Source organism: Oncorhynchus masou, chromosome 24, assembly GCF_036934945.1.
Source record: "Oncorhynchus masou masou isolate Uvic2021 chromosome 24, UVic_Omas_1.1, whole genome shotgun sequence".
NCBI lineage: Eukaryota > Metazoa > Chordata > Actinopteri > Salmoniformes > Salmonidae > Oncorhynchus > Oncorhynchus masou.
The window spans coordinates 67214268-67235938 of NC_088235.1; the positions used below are offsets into that span (position 1 = coordinate 67214268).

The following is a 21671-nucleotide window of genomic DNA, read 5'->3' on the forward strand; positions in this document are numbered from 1 at the left end:
AACTCTATTCCACATCAATAAACTGAAATTTGATTTTAAAAAACACCTTATGGAACAGCGGGGACTGTGAAGCAACACAAACATTGGCACAGACACACGCATACACACGCATACACACACACACACACACACACACACGCGCGGATTTAGTAATTTAGATATGTGGTAGTGGTGGAGTGGGGAAATCTGTGAATGTATTGTAATGTTTTAAAATTGTATAAATTGTCTTAATTTTGCTTGACCCCAGGACCACAGGAACGGCATGGACACAAACACACCGATTAGCCATTTTAATATATAATTAATGTTGAGTGGTTTTTGGATTTATAGCATTAGCCTGCTCCGTACTGCGGGAGGAGGCGTGTACCACAGGGTCAATAAACACTGAGCAACCCTCAGATCGGAAAGGAAACTCAATATAATTGAACTTAGTCAATGGTGTATATGTGTGTCCCTCAAAAAAAATCTAAACCCATCAAACCCCTTCCACATGTCACAAAATACACGTTTCTCGTAAGGGTAATGAACCATCTGTTGTCAAGGAGTTGCCAAGATCATGTAAACCAGGCATGGACAACTGCAGGTCAACCCCCACCCCCCAAATCAGTCCGGGTCTAAACTTACCGTTGAGAGTTAGAATAGTTGAACACAACGTGCAATTTCGGGATCTGGTTGTGCATCAAGCAGTTTTTTTCTTATATCAGTTTCTGACAAGTCACTCAATTATCTCATGTCAGCTAAACATTTTTAGATTGTTAAATTAGTCTAGCCAGCTATCCATACTTTTTGTATTCATGGTCAAATTACCGACCCGGGAAGCCCCCATTGATTTTGTTAGTCACTCTCACTCAGATATCATTAAAATCTGCAAACATTTCTCTCCACCCTATTGGCAGAATGTGTAGAATTGCAGGAAATTATCTGCAAAACCGCTAATTTCTCTCTCCACCCCATAGCAAAATGAGTATAATTGCATGAAATGTGTTCTAAAATTGCTAAATCTTCTTTCTACCACATGGCAAAATGTGTAGAATTGCTGCAGACTTGCTATAAAACTGCAACACTTTCTCTATGCCCCATGGCAAAATGTGTAGAATTGCAGGAAATGAACTAAAACATAGATTATTTATTTCTGCTGTTAAAAGGGAGGCAACTCAATTGTTTTGCTTAGGGCACCCAAAAGGCTAGGTCTGGCTCAGACTGCATATGTGGGTATGGATGTGGGTACACTGTGATGAGTGCCTCCACCCCCATCGAAGTTACCCATCCCTGAGGTAAACAATATATGTATGTAAATAAAATATTACTGTTTAGTCAATTGTTGGTCAACTTTAGTTCTGTAGTTGCTGACAGAAATCCCGGCTTTCCACAGTAGTAACAGTCCAGTTAGGACAGAACACTCTCTAGCTAACCTAGAATCAGTGTAATCAATGATCATTCCACAGTAACATGCCATAATGTACATGTGTACAGGCAGAATGACACTCCAGCAAGTGAACTGATCCTCTAGCAACCATAACCATGGTTCCAACTCGCAGAGACAGGCCAGAGATTGCATATTTGGACCAGCACAAATGTGACACGGGACTGGAGGAGGAGGGATTGTATCTGCAATGGAAGACAGGGAGTTGTGGAAGTCCCACTCTTCATTCTTCCAAGATGGTGTAGCAGTGCAGATGTGTTTTCTTTGTCCTCTTGTGTACTTTTGTATTTCTTCATATTTTTTTGTATATATTTCAATTTTATTTTCAATCTCTTCTCCATTTTAGTTCAATTATACCTTCCGGTAACCTGCCTCACCCAATGTGATACGGAACCGCTATTATTTTTTATTTTTAGACCTTATAGCAAGAACCACCTAGCCATCAGAAGCTAACCAGCTAATTAGCTACAAGCTATTTAGTCATTGTTAGCCACTGCTAGCGGCCTTTACCTTCTGCACAGGTACCAGCCCTTTTTTTAGCTTGGATAATACTCGCCAGCCTACCAGTGACGGACTGTCTCTCCACTACAACGCCGGATTCCTGCCGTAATCCCTGGACCATTCTCCTGATCTTCACAGCTAGTTAGCACCGACTAAGTTACCCAGTACCGAAGCTATCCCCGAGGCCCACCTCCCGGCCTACTCAGTTGATCACCCGGACTCCACCCAGACACGGTTATAACACACTACTCCACCGGATCCTTGCCGCAAGCTCTGGACCTTGGCACTGAATCACCGCTGCTACCGAGTGGCTATAGTGGCTAACACCCCTGCCTAGTTTAGCCGTGAATCAGGCGCATCTCCCGGATAGAAAAGTAAATTACAACAACTATAATATTTATTTCGCCATCTGGCTTGGATCCTTAATCGACACGGCGCCCCTCCACACCACCAAGACAGGTCTGCCGACGAATACTCCATCCGCTGTGCCTTCAACCGGCCTCCGTCGGACGTAGGAGCAGACGCGTCTACAAGCCCCGGGCTACTAACTTTAAACGCCGTGTCGCCCACATGCTAGCATAGTAGTGACTACTCCGCGGCTTCCCTGTTCCATCTATTGCTGCCCCCTGGACCCTATGATCACTTGGCTACATAGCTGATGCCCGCTGGACTGTTCATTAATCACGGTACTCCATTCTGTTTATTTTATTTTATTTTGTTAATCTATCGGCCCCAGCCGCGAACTCAGGCTCTGTGTGTAGTTAACTGACCTTCTCTGCCCATTCATCGCCATTTTATCTGTTGTTGATTTAGCTGATTAGCTGTTGTTGTCTCACTCGTTGTTGTCTTAGCTAGCTCTCCAAATCAACACCTGTGGTTACTTTATGCCTTGCTGTATGTCTCTCTCATATGTCAATGTCAATGCTTTGTATACTGTTGTTTAGGTTAGTTATCATTGTTTTAGTTTACAATGGAGCCCCTCGTTCCACTCATTATACCTCTGATACCTCATTTGTCCCACCTCCCACACATGCGGTGACCTCACCCATTTTAACCAGCTTATCCAGAGATACAACCTCTCTTATCATCACTCTTATCACTCTTATCATTACCTCCGCTGTACCTGCACCCAACCATACCCCTGTCTGCATATTATGCCCTGAATCTATTCTACCACACCCAGAAATCTGCTCCTTTTATTCTTTGTCCCCAACGCTCTAGGCGACCAGTTTTGATAGCCTTTAGCCGTACCCTCATCCTACTCCTCTCTGTTCCTCGGGTGATGTGGAGGTAAACTCCGGCCCTGCGTGTCCCCAGGCACTCTCATTTTTTGACTTCTGTGATTGAAAAAACCTTGGTTTCATGCATGTCAACATCAGAAGCCTCCTCCCTAAGTTTGTTTTACTCACTGCTTTAGCACACTCCGCCAACCCCGATGTCCTTGCCGTGTCTGAATCCTGGCTTAGGAAGTCCACCAACAATTCTGAGATTTTCATACTGTTAAGGGAATTTTTATCAATGATGACTAATTATGTATACATTTCAATCAGGACTGACTAGTCCAAATGCTATTATGTACTATACATATATGAATTTTCTCTCTTGCTCCCATTCCCAATTGTTTATAATATAGTCAGGAGTTTAGAACAGTGCCTTGGTACAAATGGATGAACTATCTTCAGATGGCAGGGACGGACTATCTCTAGACTGTCTAGAATGCTATCTACACGGACTGACCTTGGCTACAGGCGAGGAGGGAAGGCTCGATAACTAAAGGGCCTCTCTACCGGTGTTATGAAGAGATAGAACATTTAGAAAACGCTGATGCCATTTTCAGTTTATAACCTGTGGAAAAATGTGTATATACTGTACCAGTACTCTCTTGAATTAAATGCTGTTACCTGACTTTTAAGACCGGGGCTCTGTCCATTCTTGTAAAAATATTGGGTCTTACAAACCCTTTGAATGCATTGACAGAGTATTTCATTCTGATTGGGAAACAATACAGAGGAATTTAGAATTCCACTACACATACCCAGCTACAACATTTTCCGCCAAGATAGAACTGCCAAAGGAGGAGGAGTTGCAATCTACTGCAGAGATAGCCTGCAAAGTTCTGTCAAACTTTCCAGGTCTATACCCAAACAGTTTGAACTTCTCATTTTAAAAATTAACCCCTCCAGAAAAAAGTCTCTCACTGTTAACGCCTGTTTTCGACCGCCCTCCGCTCCCAGCTGTGCCCTGGACACCATTTGTGAATTGATCGCTCCCCCATCTAGCTTCAGAGTTTGTTCTGTTAGGTGACCTAAACTGGGATATGCTTAACACCCCGGCAGTCCTACAATTTAAGATAGATGCCCTCAATCTCACACAAATCATCAAGGAACCCATCAGGTACAAACCTAACTCCGTAAACATGGAGTCATCTGGTCATAGACATTATCCTGACCAACTTGCCCTCTAAATAAAACAATTGTCGACTCCAGACAGGTAGATTATGACGAGTGCCAGTCATTTATTACACTGGCACTCGTCATAATCTACCTGTCTGGAGTTGACAATTGTTTTATTTTTTTTATTTAACCTTTATTTAACCAGGTAAGCTAGTTGAGAACAAGTTCTCATTTGCAACTGCGACCTGGCCAAGATAAAGCAAAGCAGTGTGACACAGACAACAACACATAGTTACACATGGAGTAATCAATAAACAAGCCAATAACACAATAAACAAGTCAATGACACAGTAGAAAAAAGAAAGTCTATATACAGTGTGTGCAAAAGGCAATAAATAGGCCATAGGAGCGAATAATTACAATTTAGCAGATTAACGCTGGAGTGATAAATGACTGGCACTCGTCATAATCTACCTGTCTGGAGTCGACAATTGTTTTATTTTTTTTATTGTAGGGATTTGACAAATGTAAAATAAAATGTAAATATATAAACTACCATTATTTTTCTTTCAATGTTTTAAAAAAATTATGTGAATTCACAATGCAGATATGGTCCTGCGTATGACCACGAGGGGGCAATGCAGTTCAATCTACTGCACTCATGACTACCTACCAGACACCGCTCACCTTACTGCTGTTCCCCACCCACTCAGCAATGATGTTATTAATGCCAATTTCGTGGTATCCAATTGGTCGTTTACAGACCATCGCTGCAACTCACGTATGGAGTCAGGAGAGGCGAAGGTCGAGAACTGTGTGTCCTCCGAAACGCAACCCAGCCAAGCTGCACTACTTCCTGACACAATGCCCGCTAAACCCGGCATTGTACCTGGCGATCATGTCAGCGTGCATTGTGCCTGGCCCGCCACAGGAGTAATAGTGTGCAATGGGACAAGAACATCCCTGCCGGCCAAACCCTCCCCTAACCTGGACGACTCTAGGCCAATTGTTCGCCACCCCATGTGTCTTCCCGGTCGTGGCCAGCTGCGACAGAACCTGGACTTGAACCAGGATCTATAGTAGACCACTCCACCACTCGGGAAGATATTTTAGGTTCTGTTGTGTGCCTCTCCTCCATGTTCTCAGTTGTCAATAGATGGGACTTCATGTCCCACTTCTCATCAATGTGATGGCTCGTTGCAGTGATGTATGACAGCATGTTCATATATTCCAGTTAGCATTTCATCCCCTTCTCATTTAACTTTTCAAAATATTGCCACATAGGACTTTGCTGCTGACGCTTCCCTGTCTCACTCGCTGAAATATTTTCAACTGTTAATGGCGATGACGTGCAGAGAGCTTTATATTCGTGGAAAATAATTTGAAAGATGCATACTTACAGCCTCTCCTCCTACTTACAGCATTGTTGCATTAGGTATTTGTTTAAATTATATTTAGCCTTTATGATGATGATCGGGACCTGTTAGTGGTAGTTTTGTGATAACTGAACTATGATTTAAATTTGGTTAGGGATTTGTAAGCATTGTCGCGTTAGGTATTTAAATATCCTTGTGTAATGTATCACTAACTCCACACAGTAATAACAGTCCAATTAGGTTCATTGCAGTATCTAGCTGACCTTGGATATGTGTAATGTCCACATGTCCCTCACTCCACAGTAGCAACAGTGCATAAAGAGTAGAAGCTGACCTAAAAACTGTATACTATTACTCCACTGTAAAAACAGTCCATGAATCATAGAATAGTCTGGATCTGACCAAGGATCAGTTGAGTGTATTGATCACTCCACTTTAGCCTAATAACTGTCAATTAGGCAAAGAGCAGTATCTATCTGACCTGGATCCCCACTGTCAACATTGACTGTGACAGTGACAACAAGTTACACAGCCTCTGGGAGCTACACTCAATGAGGCACTAGAATATGTTCTGATATTACTGTAACCATAACAAACCACATTTATAAATGATTCGCTCTCAACCCTAGATAGCCGTAAACCTCAACTCTGGGAACACCCTGCTGAAAAGGAAAGGTCTCTTGGTTTCAGTGTCTCCAATTGAGACTTTTCTTGGAATACACACGTGTGTGCATGTACACATGCATGCAGGCACAAATGCACACAAACACCCTTCCACACACACACACACATACAAGAGAGAAGTGAATGTCAACCTATCTGTCACGACTACTCCCACTCAACGAAATGATCCTCTCCCGTTGGCTCCGCGGGCCCCAGTTCTTTACCAAACTGGACCTGCAGAGTACATACATTCTCATCCGCATCCGCGAAGGGGATGAATGGAAGACGGCTTTCAGCACGATGTCTGGTCACTACGAGTACTTGGTGATGACATTTGGCTTAGCCAATGCTCCGTCAGTGTTCCAGGCCTTTGATAATGAGGTGTTCAGGGACATGCTCGGATGCCAGGTGGTTGTGTATATCAAACACATCCTGGTCTACTTGGCTACCCTGAAAGATCGAGCAGTCCTGGGACCCCTCCTGGCTAACCACATGTTCATCAAGGCTGAGAAGTGCCAGTTTCATCAGAAGACTGTTTCCTTCCTAGGCTACCAAATCAGCCCACAGGGAGTGAGGTGGGACGTCAAGAAGGTAGATGTGGTCAGGTCATGGCCAGTCCCAACCACCATAAAGGGATTACAACAGTTTTGGGGTTTTGCCGACATCTACTGCTGTTTCATCAGGAACCAGCTCCGTCCCCACTTCTCTCAACTCTCTCCTCAAAGGTGGTCCTCGTAGGTTGGTGTGGAGCCGTCTCTCACTATGTCAACTCCTATTCCGTATGTGCCCAAACCAAATCCCCCCTTAACACTCCAGCAGGGAAACTCCTTCCACTTCTCATCTATCCATGACTTTATTACTGATCTCCCCTCCTCTGACGATTTCACCACCATTTTGGTGGTTGTGGATAGATTTTCCAAATTCTGTCACATTGGTCACATCTACAGCTCTTCCCCTCTGGTGTTCGACGTTGCCAGTATACTATCCAGCGGTCCTGACATCCATCATTACACACACCTGGCACCAATCATTACGCGCACCTGCACTTCATCATGAGGAACACCTGGACTCCATTACCTCATTTATTACCTCCTCTATATCTGGAATTCCCTTAGCTTCTTTCCCCAGTCAGTATTGTTTATGTGTAGACGCCACTGCTATGTTGTCTTGTTCCATGTTTGTTGCTTTATTAAACGTACCACCTGCACCTGCTTCTCGACCCTCAGCGTCTTCGTTACACTATCCCAGCCTGCTCTCTGCCCGTCTCTGTGTTGCTGTCCAGTGGTGTAGTGGAGGGTACACTTATATGATGTAAGCCCATTTATTTTTCAGTGGGTATTGCATATATTCACTACTTAATCCCCATGGTGTGTATCAAAGTAGTGTAGTGGAGGTAAACGCCATACCAATTAATAAGGCTGATGGAACAGATCAGAATGTTTAGCTTAAAATGTTGTAAACTATTACTTCTTTAAAAAAGCATGAGCTGGCGTAAACGCAGAGAAAATTATTTTGTGTAGAGGTGCTGACAAATGGCAAATAAACTGTAAGCTATAAAATACATTAATTAATGGGAGAGAGCATGCGACTCGCTTTATTTATTTTTATAAACTATTATTTCTTCACATTTTAGGTGCAGAAATGTGTACATAGCGGTAGGTGTATGTGCAAATGTTTCCAAATGCAATTTGAGGGAAAACACTGTTCTAAAATGCGCACTGCACATGCAAGCGGATTCATGGACAGGGATAGAAATATCTGTTTGAAATTTAGAAAGAGGGAAGATCTAAATATGCAATAACTATCATGGGTTGCTAATATGACTAGGATAATGCTTTTGGGTTCTACACAATGAACCAAAGTTGTAAGAAAACCAATAGAGCAGGAGAATGCATATGAGGAAGTGCTTATAAAATAATTTCCTTTACATTTCCATGGTGGGATTTTGGCTACAGGCTACATTGAAGCAAGGTAAGTAAGACATGCCTCATAATATGTAGAAAAAGTTCAGATTTCAAACAATTAAGGAACAGGTAAAGTATAGTGATGCTAATGATAGGCCTAACCATATCTGGTAGATGGAGAGGCTTTCCCAAAGCATTCTAAATTACATGTAAACTCGACACAGAGTAGCCTATGCCTACCAGGCAGAATGATATGATTATTTGCATCAATCCAGTGGCTATTTGTTTTGCAAACTCCCTCTCATGTGCTACAGAAACACCACTATACAAACAGAGCTAGGTGCCTGCACACTTGAATTAAAGGGTAACTACACAAGACCTCAAAATTGATCTCCTGATGTGGTTTAAGCAAGTTATGACTTACAACATCCAATTGGTTGTTTTCTATTAAAAAGTCTGAATTTGAGATAATTGCGTGAAAAAATGAACAAATCTGAAACACGAAGTATTTCCGACTCAGTTCACAGCCTCATTTATCTGTTTCAATAATATACCTTCAATTAGCCTACTTGCACAGTACAACATGGGTTGACGTGACTGTGAATTACCAATGTGGAATTTTTTATTTTAGGTAATTCAGAGTGTATGACACGATTTCTCATATAACTTTTTTCACAGAGCATTTTTCCTTTGGAGGGCCGTTTGGGGAATCATTTTGCAAAATTAGAATATATGCACTTCTCCAGGCAGCACTACACCACTGTTGCTGTCTCACTGAAAACAACCAGACATGACTCTGTTTATTACAGAGGAGAGAGAGTGAGAGTGAGGGGGAAGGAAATAGTGAGAGAGACAGAGCGAATGATCGACAGAGAGAGAGAAAGAAAGAGGGAGCATTCTTAATGCTGTTTCCTGTGAGGGAAACCAGCAGAATCCTCAAGTCTAATAGACTCACTCCAAGAGGGGAGACACACACGTGCACATGCCCGCACACACACCACACCAGAGTGTACACTGCCATTCACATGTGCTGAAAGGTTAGGCTATTCTGTTGCTAGCTCAGTTTTCCAGAGATAAGATTCTTCCAATGTACACTACTGTATGACATGGTATTTATTATGACAATACTATCACACTGTTTTACACTGCCTTCTTTCTGCTACAGATGAAGGTTTATGCAACATGAATGGATACTGCCCTAACCCCATTTGACCAGTCCACAGTGACAGCAGTGCCTGTCTAGATTGTCGCTGTTTACCACTACAACAAACAATAACAACACTCCCATTTCATTCTGCCGCACAAACTCCTCTCGGTTCATTTACCATCCAGTACATTACAAAATCACTACACCAAACTGAGTTGTGAGGGGAGAGAGAGAGGGAGACGCACTTACCCTGACAAGGTTACTGACCGCTGCTTGTACCGCGGCCACCGGGCCGGTCAGATCCGGGATGGCCTTCCCGTCCACCTCCCCGTCCTCGTGCATGATGACCAGGTGGGAGATCTGCTGGGCCACCGGCTCAAGGATACCCTCGATGGTCTTCGTGTGGAACACTGGCATGGTTACAGCTGTTAGCCCGCTCAAAGAGACTTGAAACACGGCTGCTGCAGCTCCAACACCTCGCTGGTAAAATCCTGCTCTATTCCTCCGCCGTCTTTACCCGACAATAAAAATTGACAAACAAAATGCCTTTTTCTTCTTTAGTTCCACTCCTGGAGTGCGTATTCCAGCGTGGGCGGTCTGCAATGCGCGGTGTCAGCACCTTGTCCGCGATTGTGAGACGAACACCGAAAATCGTGACAGGAGAAATCACAGTTCGAGATTTCAGCCAATGACTGACTGCACGAGATACATCTGTTAATAGGATTGGTGGGCACAGACGGCTTCTCATCACACTCACACGCACACCGTTACCCCACTGCATGTGAAAGCTGTTCCCAAATGACGTCATGCATTCTGGTTGCCGAAAAAGGGAGTGCTAGAGTGAGATGGTGGGGGTCGGGGAACGGGGGTGGGAGGGAGAGTGAGAGAGACCTGGTATTAGTATGGAGTTATTGCAACATTTCATACCAGAGCTGGATGGTAACAAAGTAACTTTCGGACATGCCATCATATACCTTCAACCAGACCATAAGTAAACCACAAGTAGACCTCAACTTAAACCGTACCCACTCCAAGCCACTGGGGGAAAAAACACTCTCTCTGGTCTATGAGTCTGAGTGTTAGGCTGCTTTTGAGCTGGTGTCAATCCCAAATGGCACTCTATACCCTAGTATAGAGCACCACTTTTGACCAGAGCTGTTAAAAATAGTGCACTATGTACGAATAGGGTGCCAATTGGGACTTCTCCTGGTCTGTCACATGATCTGGGTTAGCTAAAAGGAGGGTCAGGAGTTACCGTTAACGTGTCTCCAGCCTGTCGTTTTTGGCCACCAGCTCTATAATAAGAACAAGGGCTCCTTCTGCAGCTCCTAGCTGCCCCAGATCAAGCAGCTCAGCTATCTTCTGCAGCCCACAGGAGCTGGGAGGGGGAATGGAAATGTAACACTGCGCTACTACCCCACCCAGTTACCTCAGCCCAACTTTCCTTACTGCTTGCTGGGTTAATAATGACATTGGAGGCTTGTTCTCGCAACGGCAAATGGACTGCCTGGGTTTAGACTTGGCCAGAATTGGTTGTCTGTTTGGTTAAAACCATGTTCCTCTGTAAGCCTGCCTGACTGTCTAGTATGCTGAAAATGAAGGAGATAGAGTAGGTGGATGAACTACCAGGAGGATATTGACATTGGTATAACTCCAGTTCTCCCCCTCTCCAGGCGGTCTGTAGTATCTGGTCAGTGCATTTGTTTTCTGGGCAGGCTTATACGTTTGTTGAGTGTTTGGGGAATGGGTTGGGGTTAGATGTATGGTGTGTACACTGTACATGTTTAAGTTTGGGTGGTCTGTGTGTATAAGCAGTGGCCCATAGAGGTTCATCTGAATATAGGGTTGGAAACCAGAAACTGTAGCAGGAGCTGAGGGACTTGACTCTCTAGTGTGACCAGCTGCGCAAAGAGATGGGCTCCTCCTGATTTGAAAATGAACCAGTAGTACTTGGTAACTTAGTAGCCTTGTGGTTAAGAGTGTCTGCCCTAAGATTGGAAGGTTAGGGGTTAGAATTATCCCAGTTGAATCAACCCCGGCCGAGTCTTATTAAATACTTTGAAAAATTGGACCCCAATGCCTTTCTGCTTGGCACTCAGCATTAAGGAGATGGATTGAGGGTAAGGCCCTGTGATAGACTAGCGTCCTATCCAGGGGGTGTACTTGTACATCAAGCTGCCTTGACACTACAGAAACAGGAGATAGACTCCTGCCCTACGGGCCATTCAGGTTACTTACCTAGAGTAGTATTTTGGTATTAAGGCAGTACGGGTTTCATAGCAAGGCCTGCTAATCGATCTGGATGTTCTGTCTCCCTGTTATGTTCCTGTCCTTACAGAGCTCAGAGAAAGAGTTCTATACCTCAAGCCTCTCAGAGCCGTATAAGGGTAGTTCTCTCAGAGAAACTAACATAAATTGCACCATCTACTGATGTAAAACTACATTAGCTACTGTAAACTATATTACTCTGTTGCAAACTGTGTGCATGTGTGTGAGTGTTGTGTGTGTGACACAAACAGCACTTGTTAAGAAAAATGTATGTGGGTGGGTGATAGGTGAGAATTGTCTGTTAATTTAATGATTAGAATATTCCGCCCTGAAACATATATGGAATTGATTAGAATGTATCAAATCATAATCAATAAATGTGTAGTCAGAATTAGGGTAAAACAATATGTCTTTATGGTATTTTAAACACAGACTGTCTGAGCTTGGTGCCGACCTGACTAGAGATTTGGGAGAGGGGGGACAAAGTGAGTGAGAGAAAGAGAGAGAAAGAGAGAATGTGTGTGTACATGTTTGCGAGTGAGGGAGGGAGTGAGTGGGTGAATGAATAATTGAGTGATTGCTTTTAGATTACATGTCTGGTCTGGTGTTCCCAGAGGTCTAGAGTTGGGTCTGTATCTGTAACTCTCCTTGGTATGAACTGGCTGTTAGAACTTATCTCTCAATCATCCTTACCAACCTGACCACTGCTTAACACTTATTCTGGATTTACCGTGTGTGTGTGTGTGTGTGTGTGTGTGTGTGTGTGTGTGTGTGTGTGTGTGTGTGTGTGTGTGTGTGTGTGTGTGTGTGTGTGTGTGTGTGTGTGTGTGTGTGTGTGTGTGTGTGTGTGTGTGTGTGTATATGCATTGTCTGTGTCAGTCTGTCCTTAAACCACTGATAACAGGAAAGTCGTCCCCTCTCAACCCCTGAATTCAGCTCTCCCTCATATATATGTCATAATCATGAAATAACCTGAAATACCCCTGACATATAGAGACCTCAAACTTGACTCTGCCCTCTGGGTTCTCTATGGTGTTTTAGGTCCTCTGGGTTCTCTATGGTGTTTTAGGTCAGGGCGTGACTAGGGGGGTTCTAGTTATTGTGTTTATATGTTGGTGTATGTGTATGGTTCCCAATTGGAGGCAGCTGATAATCATTGTCTCTAATTGGGTATCATACTTATTGTGTTCTTTTTCCCACCTGCGATGTGGGATATTGTTTTTGTATGTGCGCTACGTATTTTCACGTTTGTTATTTCTTTTTTTCTTTTTTTAAGTTTCACAATCAATAAAATGTGGAAATATACTCACGCTGCGCCTTGGTCTGATTATTTATATAACGATCGTGACACTATGTTGTCATACACTGTCATACACTGTCACACTGACCATTATTTGCATTGTTTGTTTCGTTGTTTTGTTTGGTCAGGGTGTGATATGAGTGGGCATTCTATGTTGTATGTCTAGTTTGTCTATTTCTATGTGTTTTGGCCTGATATGGTTCTCAATCAGTGGCAGGTGTTTGTTGTTGTCTCTGATTGGGAACCATATTTAGGTAGCCTGTTTTGTATTGTGGTTCGTGGGTTATTGTCTATGTGATGTTGCAAACTACCCACAATACACTCTTTCTCAATGTCATATGGAGAATCTATTCTGAGTTAGATGCTGGCTAAACATTAGCCACTAGCCATGCAGACCAAGTTTTGGCCATGGTGAGCTACAAATCACCAATCACAAGGAGGTGTGTAGTAAACAACCAATCAGATTCCCCACACGTGGGGGCCACTTAATCTCTGTGAACATGGCCGGCTTGCCCATTGGTCAGGATTAGTCGGCTGCCTATGGCGGCAGATTGACAAGCTAAACTGACTAAGACGCACCTCCAACAACACATGAAACCTCACATAATTCTGCCAAAAAACAATAACAATTTATCTCAAAAATTGGCATTTGGGCTTTTAAGGTGAGCACTGAATCTGCCCTGTGATAAGCAGTGACAACTGGCGCAAAATGTTTTGCTTGTCATTCCCAGTGCGCCTCTCCAAGGTGCTGTTGGAGAGATTCATCGCTGGTGCGCTACACCAACGTTCCGTAAAAAAATGATCGTACATGAATCATGTAGCAGATATAGCCTATTATATTTGTAACGGTTTTCTTCTGGGGAAAGAGAGGTGGACCAAAACGCAGCGTGGTTACTTGTAAACATCTTTAATAAAGATGAACAATGAACAATCTACAAAACAAGAAATGTGAAAAAACCGAAACAGCCCTATTTATTTTTTATTTTTATAAAAAATAATTTATTACCTTCAATACCATTCATTCTTTACAACTCATAATTTTCATACATACTCCAATAATGGTATTTTAATTTAACTATACAACAACCCCAAACAAAACCTCAGGGGAGCATCTTCCCTCCCCGTCACCCTACAAACTACCTTTCCCTATCTCCCCATCCCTAATCTATCCCCTTACAAATCTAAATAACACCCAGCCCTAAACCCCCCTTCCACCTCTCCCGAGCAGCATGCTGCCCCCACTTCCTCTCCTCCCTCTTCATCCTCCCCATCAAATCTCCTTCCACCCTCCTCACTATCCCTTCACCCCCCAATCTCTCCCTGTCTTCACCATGTTCTGCCTGGCTTCCCACAGCCCCCTTTTAAAGAGACTCATGAGAAGCCAGAGCAGAAACCTGTCCCTATCCGTCCCTCTCGCTCTCCCTACACCTCTCTCTAACCTGGCCCACGTCAATACAAAATCCCCCCTTACCAAACATAACAACACCCGTGCCCTAGCCCATACTACTCCGGCAGAGGCACAGTCCCAAAAGACATGGCGCACAGTCTCCTCCCTGCCACAAGAGGATCTTGGACAGGTGGGGGATTGCACCAAACTATACTGGTACATGATGGAACGTACCGGCAAGCACTTATGGAGGCTCATCCAATTCAGGTCCTTGAGCCTGTTGTCCAGACCCCGCGCCTGCACCCCCTCCCAGACCACTTCCGAGATGCCCACTACAGGCGCCGGACTCCCTGCCTTTCTGACCTCCTCGTACAGGTGCCTGTGATCTAAACCTACTCGGGCAACTTCAACCTCAGGGTGCGCACGCAGCCACTTGGCCGCATGACCAAAGTGCCACGGCAGCTGTTCCGCCCGAGGACCCGTGTTAGACAACACCATTACGCTTCTCGCCTGATACGAGAAGAACACCCGCAGGAGGTAACCGGACAGGTGTATCACTGGATGAGCAAGCTCCGTTAACAAGAAAGAAACAAAAATTGCGTCCAGCTTGAGGGGGAAATGTGGTACCCCCCTACCTCCCTCCCCGATGGGACAGCGACCCACTCGCACCTGCCACTCCACATGAACTGAAACACAAGCCTCACTAGAGGCCTCCTCAGACAAGCCGGCAATGGGTAGATGTACACCAAAAACAAAAGAGACGGCAACACATCCACCTTTAGGACCAGGACTTTGCCCATAAATGACAAATACCTAGCCTTCCACATTGCTAGCTTCCTCTGTACCACTGCAATACACATGTTCCAGTTTAGCGTCGCTGAGCCGGAGGTCTCAAAATGGACCCCGAGAATCCTCAGGGCCCCCTCACAGAGAGATAACCCCCCCAGTCACATCCGTTCTACCGCGCCATCTTCCGAAAAACTTGACGGAAGACTTTGCATGGTTCAGAACTGCTCCCGACGCTCGGGTGAAATCCCCAAAGATGGCAAGGGACCTTGTCAGGCACGAGTCCTTACACAGCAGCAAGGAAGTGTTGTCGGCGTACTGCGTCATCTTAACACGCAGCCCACCACTTCCAGGGATCAACAAGCCTTCCACCCCTGTGTCTGCCCTAATGGCAGCCCCCAGAGGCTCCATGTACAGAACGAAGAGGAGAGCCGAGAGTGGGCACCCCTGCCTGACCCCAGACGAGAGGTCAAAAACGTCACCCAAGTGACTATTTACACTAACTCGGCACCCCGCTCCGACATATAATGTACGAATCCATCCTATGAACTTCTCCCCAAATCCTAATCGACCTAACACTCTGAATAAAAAGGATCTATTCACGCGATCAAAAGCTTTCGCCTGATCTAGCACTGCTACCATTAAAGGCAGTCCTCTATCTTCAACCCAAGCGATGGAGTCCCTGATTAACTGTAGGTTCCATCTAATAGAGCGGCCCTCTACCCCGCACGTCTGATCCTCATGGACGACGTAGGGAAGGGCTGTGCGCAACCGGTCTGCTAAAACCTTTGCAAGTAGCTTGTAATCTACACACAGCATGGTCAACGGCCGCCAGTTGCCAAGGTCTGTTACTTCCCCCTTCTTTTATAAAAGTGACAGCACACCAACAGCCATTGATCCCCCCGGGACTCCCGTCTCAAGGATGGCCTTCAAGACTTCGAGGACCACTGGTCCAAGTATACCCCAAAACTTGAGATAAAACTCAGCCGGCAGCCCATCCATCCCAGGCACCTTCCCTTTTCCCATCCTCCTAAGAGCGCTCTCAACCTCTTCTAGTGAAATCTGGGCCTCCATCACTTCTCTAATGTCCTCCGGCAACCGCCTGGACAAGTGTCCTAAAAACACATTTCCCTGCTCTACATCTATTTCCCTTTCCTTAAATAAACCTTGGAAATGATCAGTTGTCACCCTGACCATATCCTCTGGTTCTCTAACTATACTACCATTTTCTTCCCTAACGCCATGCATTACCTTCCTACTCTGTCTGGCCCTAACCGACTTAAAGAACATAGCAGAACAAGTCTCATTATGTTCTAGAAAGCCACTATGCGCACGCTCCAGGAAAGCTCGAGCCTTCCGCTCCTGCAACTCCCTGAGCTGCGCCTTTAGGGTTGCGGATCTCTCCCAGTCAAACGACCCGCCGAGGTTGCCAGCCTCGTATTCGAGTTCAATTAACCTTTGGATACGATCCACCTCCCTCCTCTCCTCCCTTTTTTTCCTCTTGCGCCTGCACTGCTATCCCCCCCGATTCCTATTATAAAAGCCCTAATCCTCACCTTAACTAATTCCCACCACTCTAACACCCCCTCGCACATGGACCGGAGGCCTTCAAGCCTCCAAAAGAAACCATAAAACCCGTCAACAAAAGCCTGCTCCTCCAGCACATCCCAATCTAACTTCCAGTACCCCCTACCAAAGAGGCAGGCTGGCGACCCCACCTGCAGGAGCAGACAACTACCGCCCAGACAACTATCCAAAGACCTGGGTACAAAAATATAGTCGAGCCTCCGCTCAACCCCCCTGGAGTTGCTCCATGTAGGACCGGCCATTTTCGGAGTAGTGTGCAGACCACCATCTACCAGACCATGGCAAGCCATTAGCCCGGCAATGGCGCCTGCACTGCTATCCCCCCCGATTCCTAAATCTGTATTAAAATCCCCCCTATCACTAATTTCCTATTTGTGACACACAGGGGCGTCAGACAGTCCACCATCTCCCTCCTGTCTGCCACCACCTGTGGCCCATACACCACCACTAATCTAAATTTACAATCCCTTATCGTGACATCCACCCCTATAACCCTCCCCTGCATTACCACATTACCTCCCTGTGCCCACACAAAATCCCTACCCCCGATGAGTGCACCCCCCCAATACCCCAAACCGACTCCCCCTTGTCCCACTCCCTCTTAAACCTACTAACATCCCCTCCATCCCTCAGGTGAACCTCCTGTAAAAAACAAAAATCAAACCCCACACCCTCCAAATAACTAAATACCGCCCTCCTCTTAACAAAATCCCTTAAACCCCTTACATTTAAACTAACAAAAGTAAAATTAGACCCCATGAAATAAAAACATGTAATACACTCAAATACTAAACCCAGACACAAAAAAAACAAAAACAGGAGCCTTCACCTCTTCATCCTTAACGTATGGGTTGTATATGTCTTCACCTCTTCATCCTTAACGTATGGGTTGTATATGTTGACAGTTACAACCCTAAAGTTGTTCTTCGCCAGGCTTGTTATTTCATAGTGGCTCATCAGCTTCTCACCTCCCACTGCTCTTGCCCTTCTCAGGATATCATCGTGTTTTTCCTCTGTATGTAGTGCCACGTTGTATGCTCCCTCCAATGAGTTGCCTTGGAAACAAAACACGTCCTTCACCGTCAGCTTTAGAATCCCCATCAATATTGTCCTTCCAAAAGTTTCCCGTCCTAAAGGCTCCAACTCCTTTTCCTTCCAAGCAAACCGAATCGTGTTGGCCAGCCCAATCCCAGGGACCGACCGCGTTGATGAATTTTGCACCATCTCCGCAAGGAGAATGGCGCTCGTTCTCTTCTCTTCCAAAACAAGGAAAAAAAGAAAAACCCAAGTGACTGAGCCTATCTGGTGCAAAGTAACACAGAGACAGGAACAATCACCCACAAAACCCAACACAAAACAGGCTACCTAAATATGGTTCCCAATCAGAGACAATGACTAACACCTACCTCTGATTGAGAACCATATCAGGCCAAACATAAAAACAGACAAACCAGACACACAACATAGAATGCCCACCCAGCTCACGTCCTGACCAACACTAAAACAAGGAAAACACACACGAACGATGGTCAGACCGTGACAATATTGCCTTTTCTGTAGCCTACAGGCCGGAGATGACATGTACAATGTAACGAGATGGACACTTTTTTACATCATGCACATTTCTCAAATCAAATAGCCTAACCTAAATGGTTCCCAATGAAATAAAAAATGCATTGACATGTTAACAAACACTATATCCTAAAAACAGGACAGGTCAAGGTAAAATGGACAAAATGGAATGGACAATCAGGTGTCATGACTCACCTGTGAGGATCCAAAAGTTCAGGCTTCAGTGGATAAACTCCACAGAGCTCTCTCTCTCTACCGCAGAGGGGGAGAGGGATGGATGTGGGGGTTTTATGACACCTCACGTCGATCATAAACCATAGGCAGCAGACGATTTCTTTTGGGGCCTATTTTGGGTGATGTCTTTGTGTCTTATGAAGAGTTTGCCGACCAAAACTACAACATCAAGCCATGGACACTGAGACAATATATTTCAACATCCGAATATTGGGAATGATGAGAGATGGAATATGGAAAATGAATGTCTATTTTGTGATGCCATTAAAAGTTTCATGAAGACGTTATAACGAAAACACTGTAACTTGAAGAGTTTTCATACTGTGTATATCATGTTTACGTTGTGTGGGAAAATATCCAGGATAAAGATAACGTTATTGTGACAATAAAAAAGATTGTGATTTTAGTTCTCTAAGAAGATCATAGTAAGTTGTGATACCTTGCCTCGTACATAGCCACGCCCCAGGGGACCCAGAGAGTCTGTCAGCCTGATGTGAAGGCCCCCTTTTTATCCGTGGGCATAAAGCATTTGAGTTAAGAAATAACAAATCAGACTGAAACGGACCACAGGTGCAGCGTGGGATAAGATAGTCGCGACCACGAAAATGCAACACGAAGTTGAAAAAGACAAAATAACCTCTTAACAATTAATGCTATGGTTGAGTAGTACTGTACTGTATCTACGAAGGTGAATTTAAGTAGGACAATCCAGTTAATCTCTTCAAATCATTGTGTCCTACACTGCTTTCATCACCACTCTGGGATCATTGACACGGCTGATTAGCCGTCCTCAGTAGGCCACTTGTCCAGAACAAGTGCAAGTACACAGACAACTAAGGACATTGTGACCTCTTGTGGACAATCAGAGACTTTACACCTGAGAATGAAAGACAAGGCCATCCGAAGAGGGCCCAACAGAAATACACGACAAAGACCTTCAACACGTAAATACATCCTTACATTACTTCTTTACCCAAAGGAACGGCTGTTCAGGGAAAGGTATTAGGGCTAAACTAAGCGTTGTTTACAAATGTATCCAAGTGTTGCTTCTCTTTCTCTCGCTCACTCTTTAAATCTCCATATTGTGTTAATACAACAACAAATCCCTAGCGGACTTAGTTTCCAATCAATAACCTATATTGTGTGTATGTGTTGTGTGTATGTGTGTGTGTGTTATCTTATGTTATCATTTAGCTTGTTAATAAATAAATAATAAAAATCAATTTGTGTGTTACAGAATGATTAGTATGATTGTGCAGATTTACGAAGTCAACGACGTTCAGAATGAGACTGATATGAGTAAATTATTATTTAGTGACTGGTATGACTTTTCATGTGGTGTCCCAAATTCTTAATGAGTTCATTCTTACATGATTAATTGAATCGAGTAGTAATTTAATGTAGTAGGTAATTATTCGATAAGTAGCATCACATTAATTATAGTCATGTCACAACACAGGCTACTCAAAACCACTGTCCAGGAGTTTCACCCCGTGAGCTAAATTGTCATGATCAAGGATGGTTTTGTGTTCCGGGAAGGATGGTTTTGGGTTCCGAGGGGTGTAGCCACAGGGCTATAGCGGCATGACAGCGCATCCGGCTTGGCATTCTTGGATTCCGGTCAGTATGAGATGGAGAAGTTAAACCGAGTGAAAAGCAGGGCCTACCTAAGCTGCCTGGAATTGAGACGTTTGGCGATGGGGAGATATTCCAGGTTCTTGTGTTCTGTCCACACAATGAACGGATGTTCCGCCCCTCCAGACAGTGCCTCCATTCTTCCAATGCCAGCTTCACCGCAAGAGAACATAATTCACCAGAGTCTAGAACACAGCAGGGGCGTTGGTAAGGCCAACTGACATGACCAGATACTCGTAGTGACCTTGTTGATAGGGAGTCTTCCACTCTTCTCCTTCCCAATCCGCACCATGTGGTAGGCGTTTCATCCAGCTTGGAGAACACACTGGCCCCCTGGAGCAGCTCGAAGGCCAAGGAGATGAGTGGTAGCGGATAGTAGTTCTTCACCGTGATGTCGTTGAGGCCCCGATAGTCGATGCATGGATTCGGGGTTTTGGGAGGTGATGGTGTTGTGGAGCTGGGCAGAGTCTGCTGGGTCAGTCATGGTCAGTTCGTACTATCACGTTTCAGGAGTAGACCCAGATGCAGACCGTGTCGAAGTAACAAAGGTTTATTACTAGAACAGGGGCTAGGCAAAATGACAGGTCAAGGGCAAAAGGAGGTCAGTAAATCCAGATCAGGGTCCATAAGGTACAGAATGGCAGGCAGCCTCAGGGACCGGGCAATAATCCAGGGTGGTGTGACAAGGGTGGAAGGCTTGACGAACAAAACAAACTGGCAACAGACAAACAGAGAACACAGGTATAAATAGACTGGGGATAATTGGAAAGATGGGCGACACCTGGACAGGTGCAAGCAAAAAAAACAGGTGAAACAGATCAGGGTATGACATAATGTGAATCTCATTCTCATTGTTTTTAGTGGGCAGGAGATAATGAAGAGGTAACTCTAATTAACTCTGGTTGCTTTTATTATAATTTTTACATTGCAAACAGGGATTTTTTAAATCTTGCACATAGAGGTACCCGATCCGGCCAAATAGGTTCCGGAACAAAACAATTAAAAATGGAGAGGCTTGAATTAAGCACTGGGTCTACCACATGAATGGGCATTCGTAACATTCCATTGCAGGCTGACACTGTAGGCTACACTCCAGTAGTATTTTTTTATATTTTTTATTTCACCTTTATTTAACCAGGTAGGCCAGTTGAGAACAAGTTCCCATTTACAACTACGAGCTGGTCAAGATAAAGCAAAGCAGTGCGACACAAACAACAACACAGAGTTACACATGGAATAAACAAACGTACACAACAGAAAAAAAACTATATACGGTGTGCAAAACGAGGGCAAATGAATGTGAAGCGATGGCCAGCCAATGAGAGCATACAGGTCGCAGTGGTGGGTAGTATATGGGGCTTTGGTGACGAAACGGATGGCACTGTGATAGACTGCATCCAATTTACTGAGTAGAGTGTTGAAGGCTATTTTGTAAATGACATCACTGAAGTCAAGGATCGGTAGGATAGTTTGTTTTACGAGGATTTGTTTGGCA

At 44.6% G+C, this 21671-nt stretch overlaps 1 protein-coding gene across 2 annotated transcripts in view; it reads right to left on the reverse strand.

The window, feature by feature from the left end:
- LOC135512521 (vinculin-like) overlaps positions 1-10068 on the reverse strand; it is a 55958-nt gene extending 45890 nt beyond the window's left edge. For both annotated transcript variants that reach the window (XM_064934629.1, XM_064934628.1), the window contains exon 1: positions 9657-10068. In XM_064934629.1, coding sequence (XP_064790701.1) covers positions 9657-9824 — 168 coding nt within the window. In that variant the 5' untranslated portion in view covers positions 9825-10068. The remainder of the gene's footprint in view (positions 1-9656) is intronic.
- Between the last annotated feature and the right edge of the window lie 11603 nt (positions 10069-21671).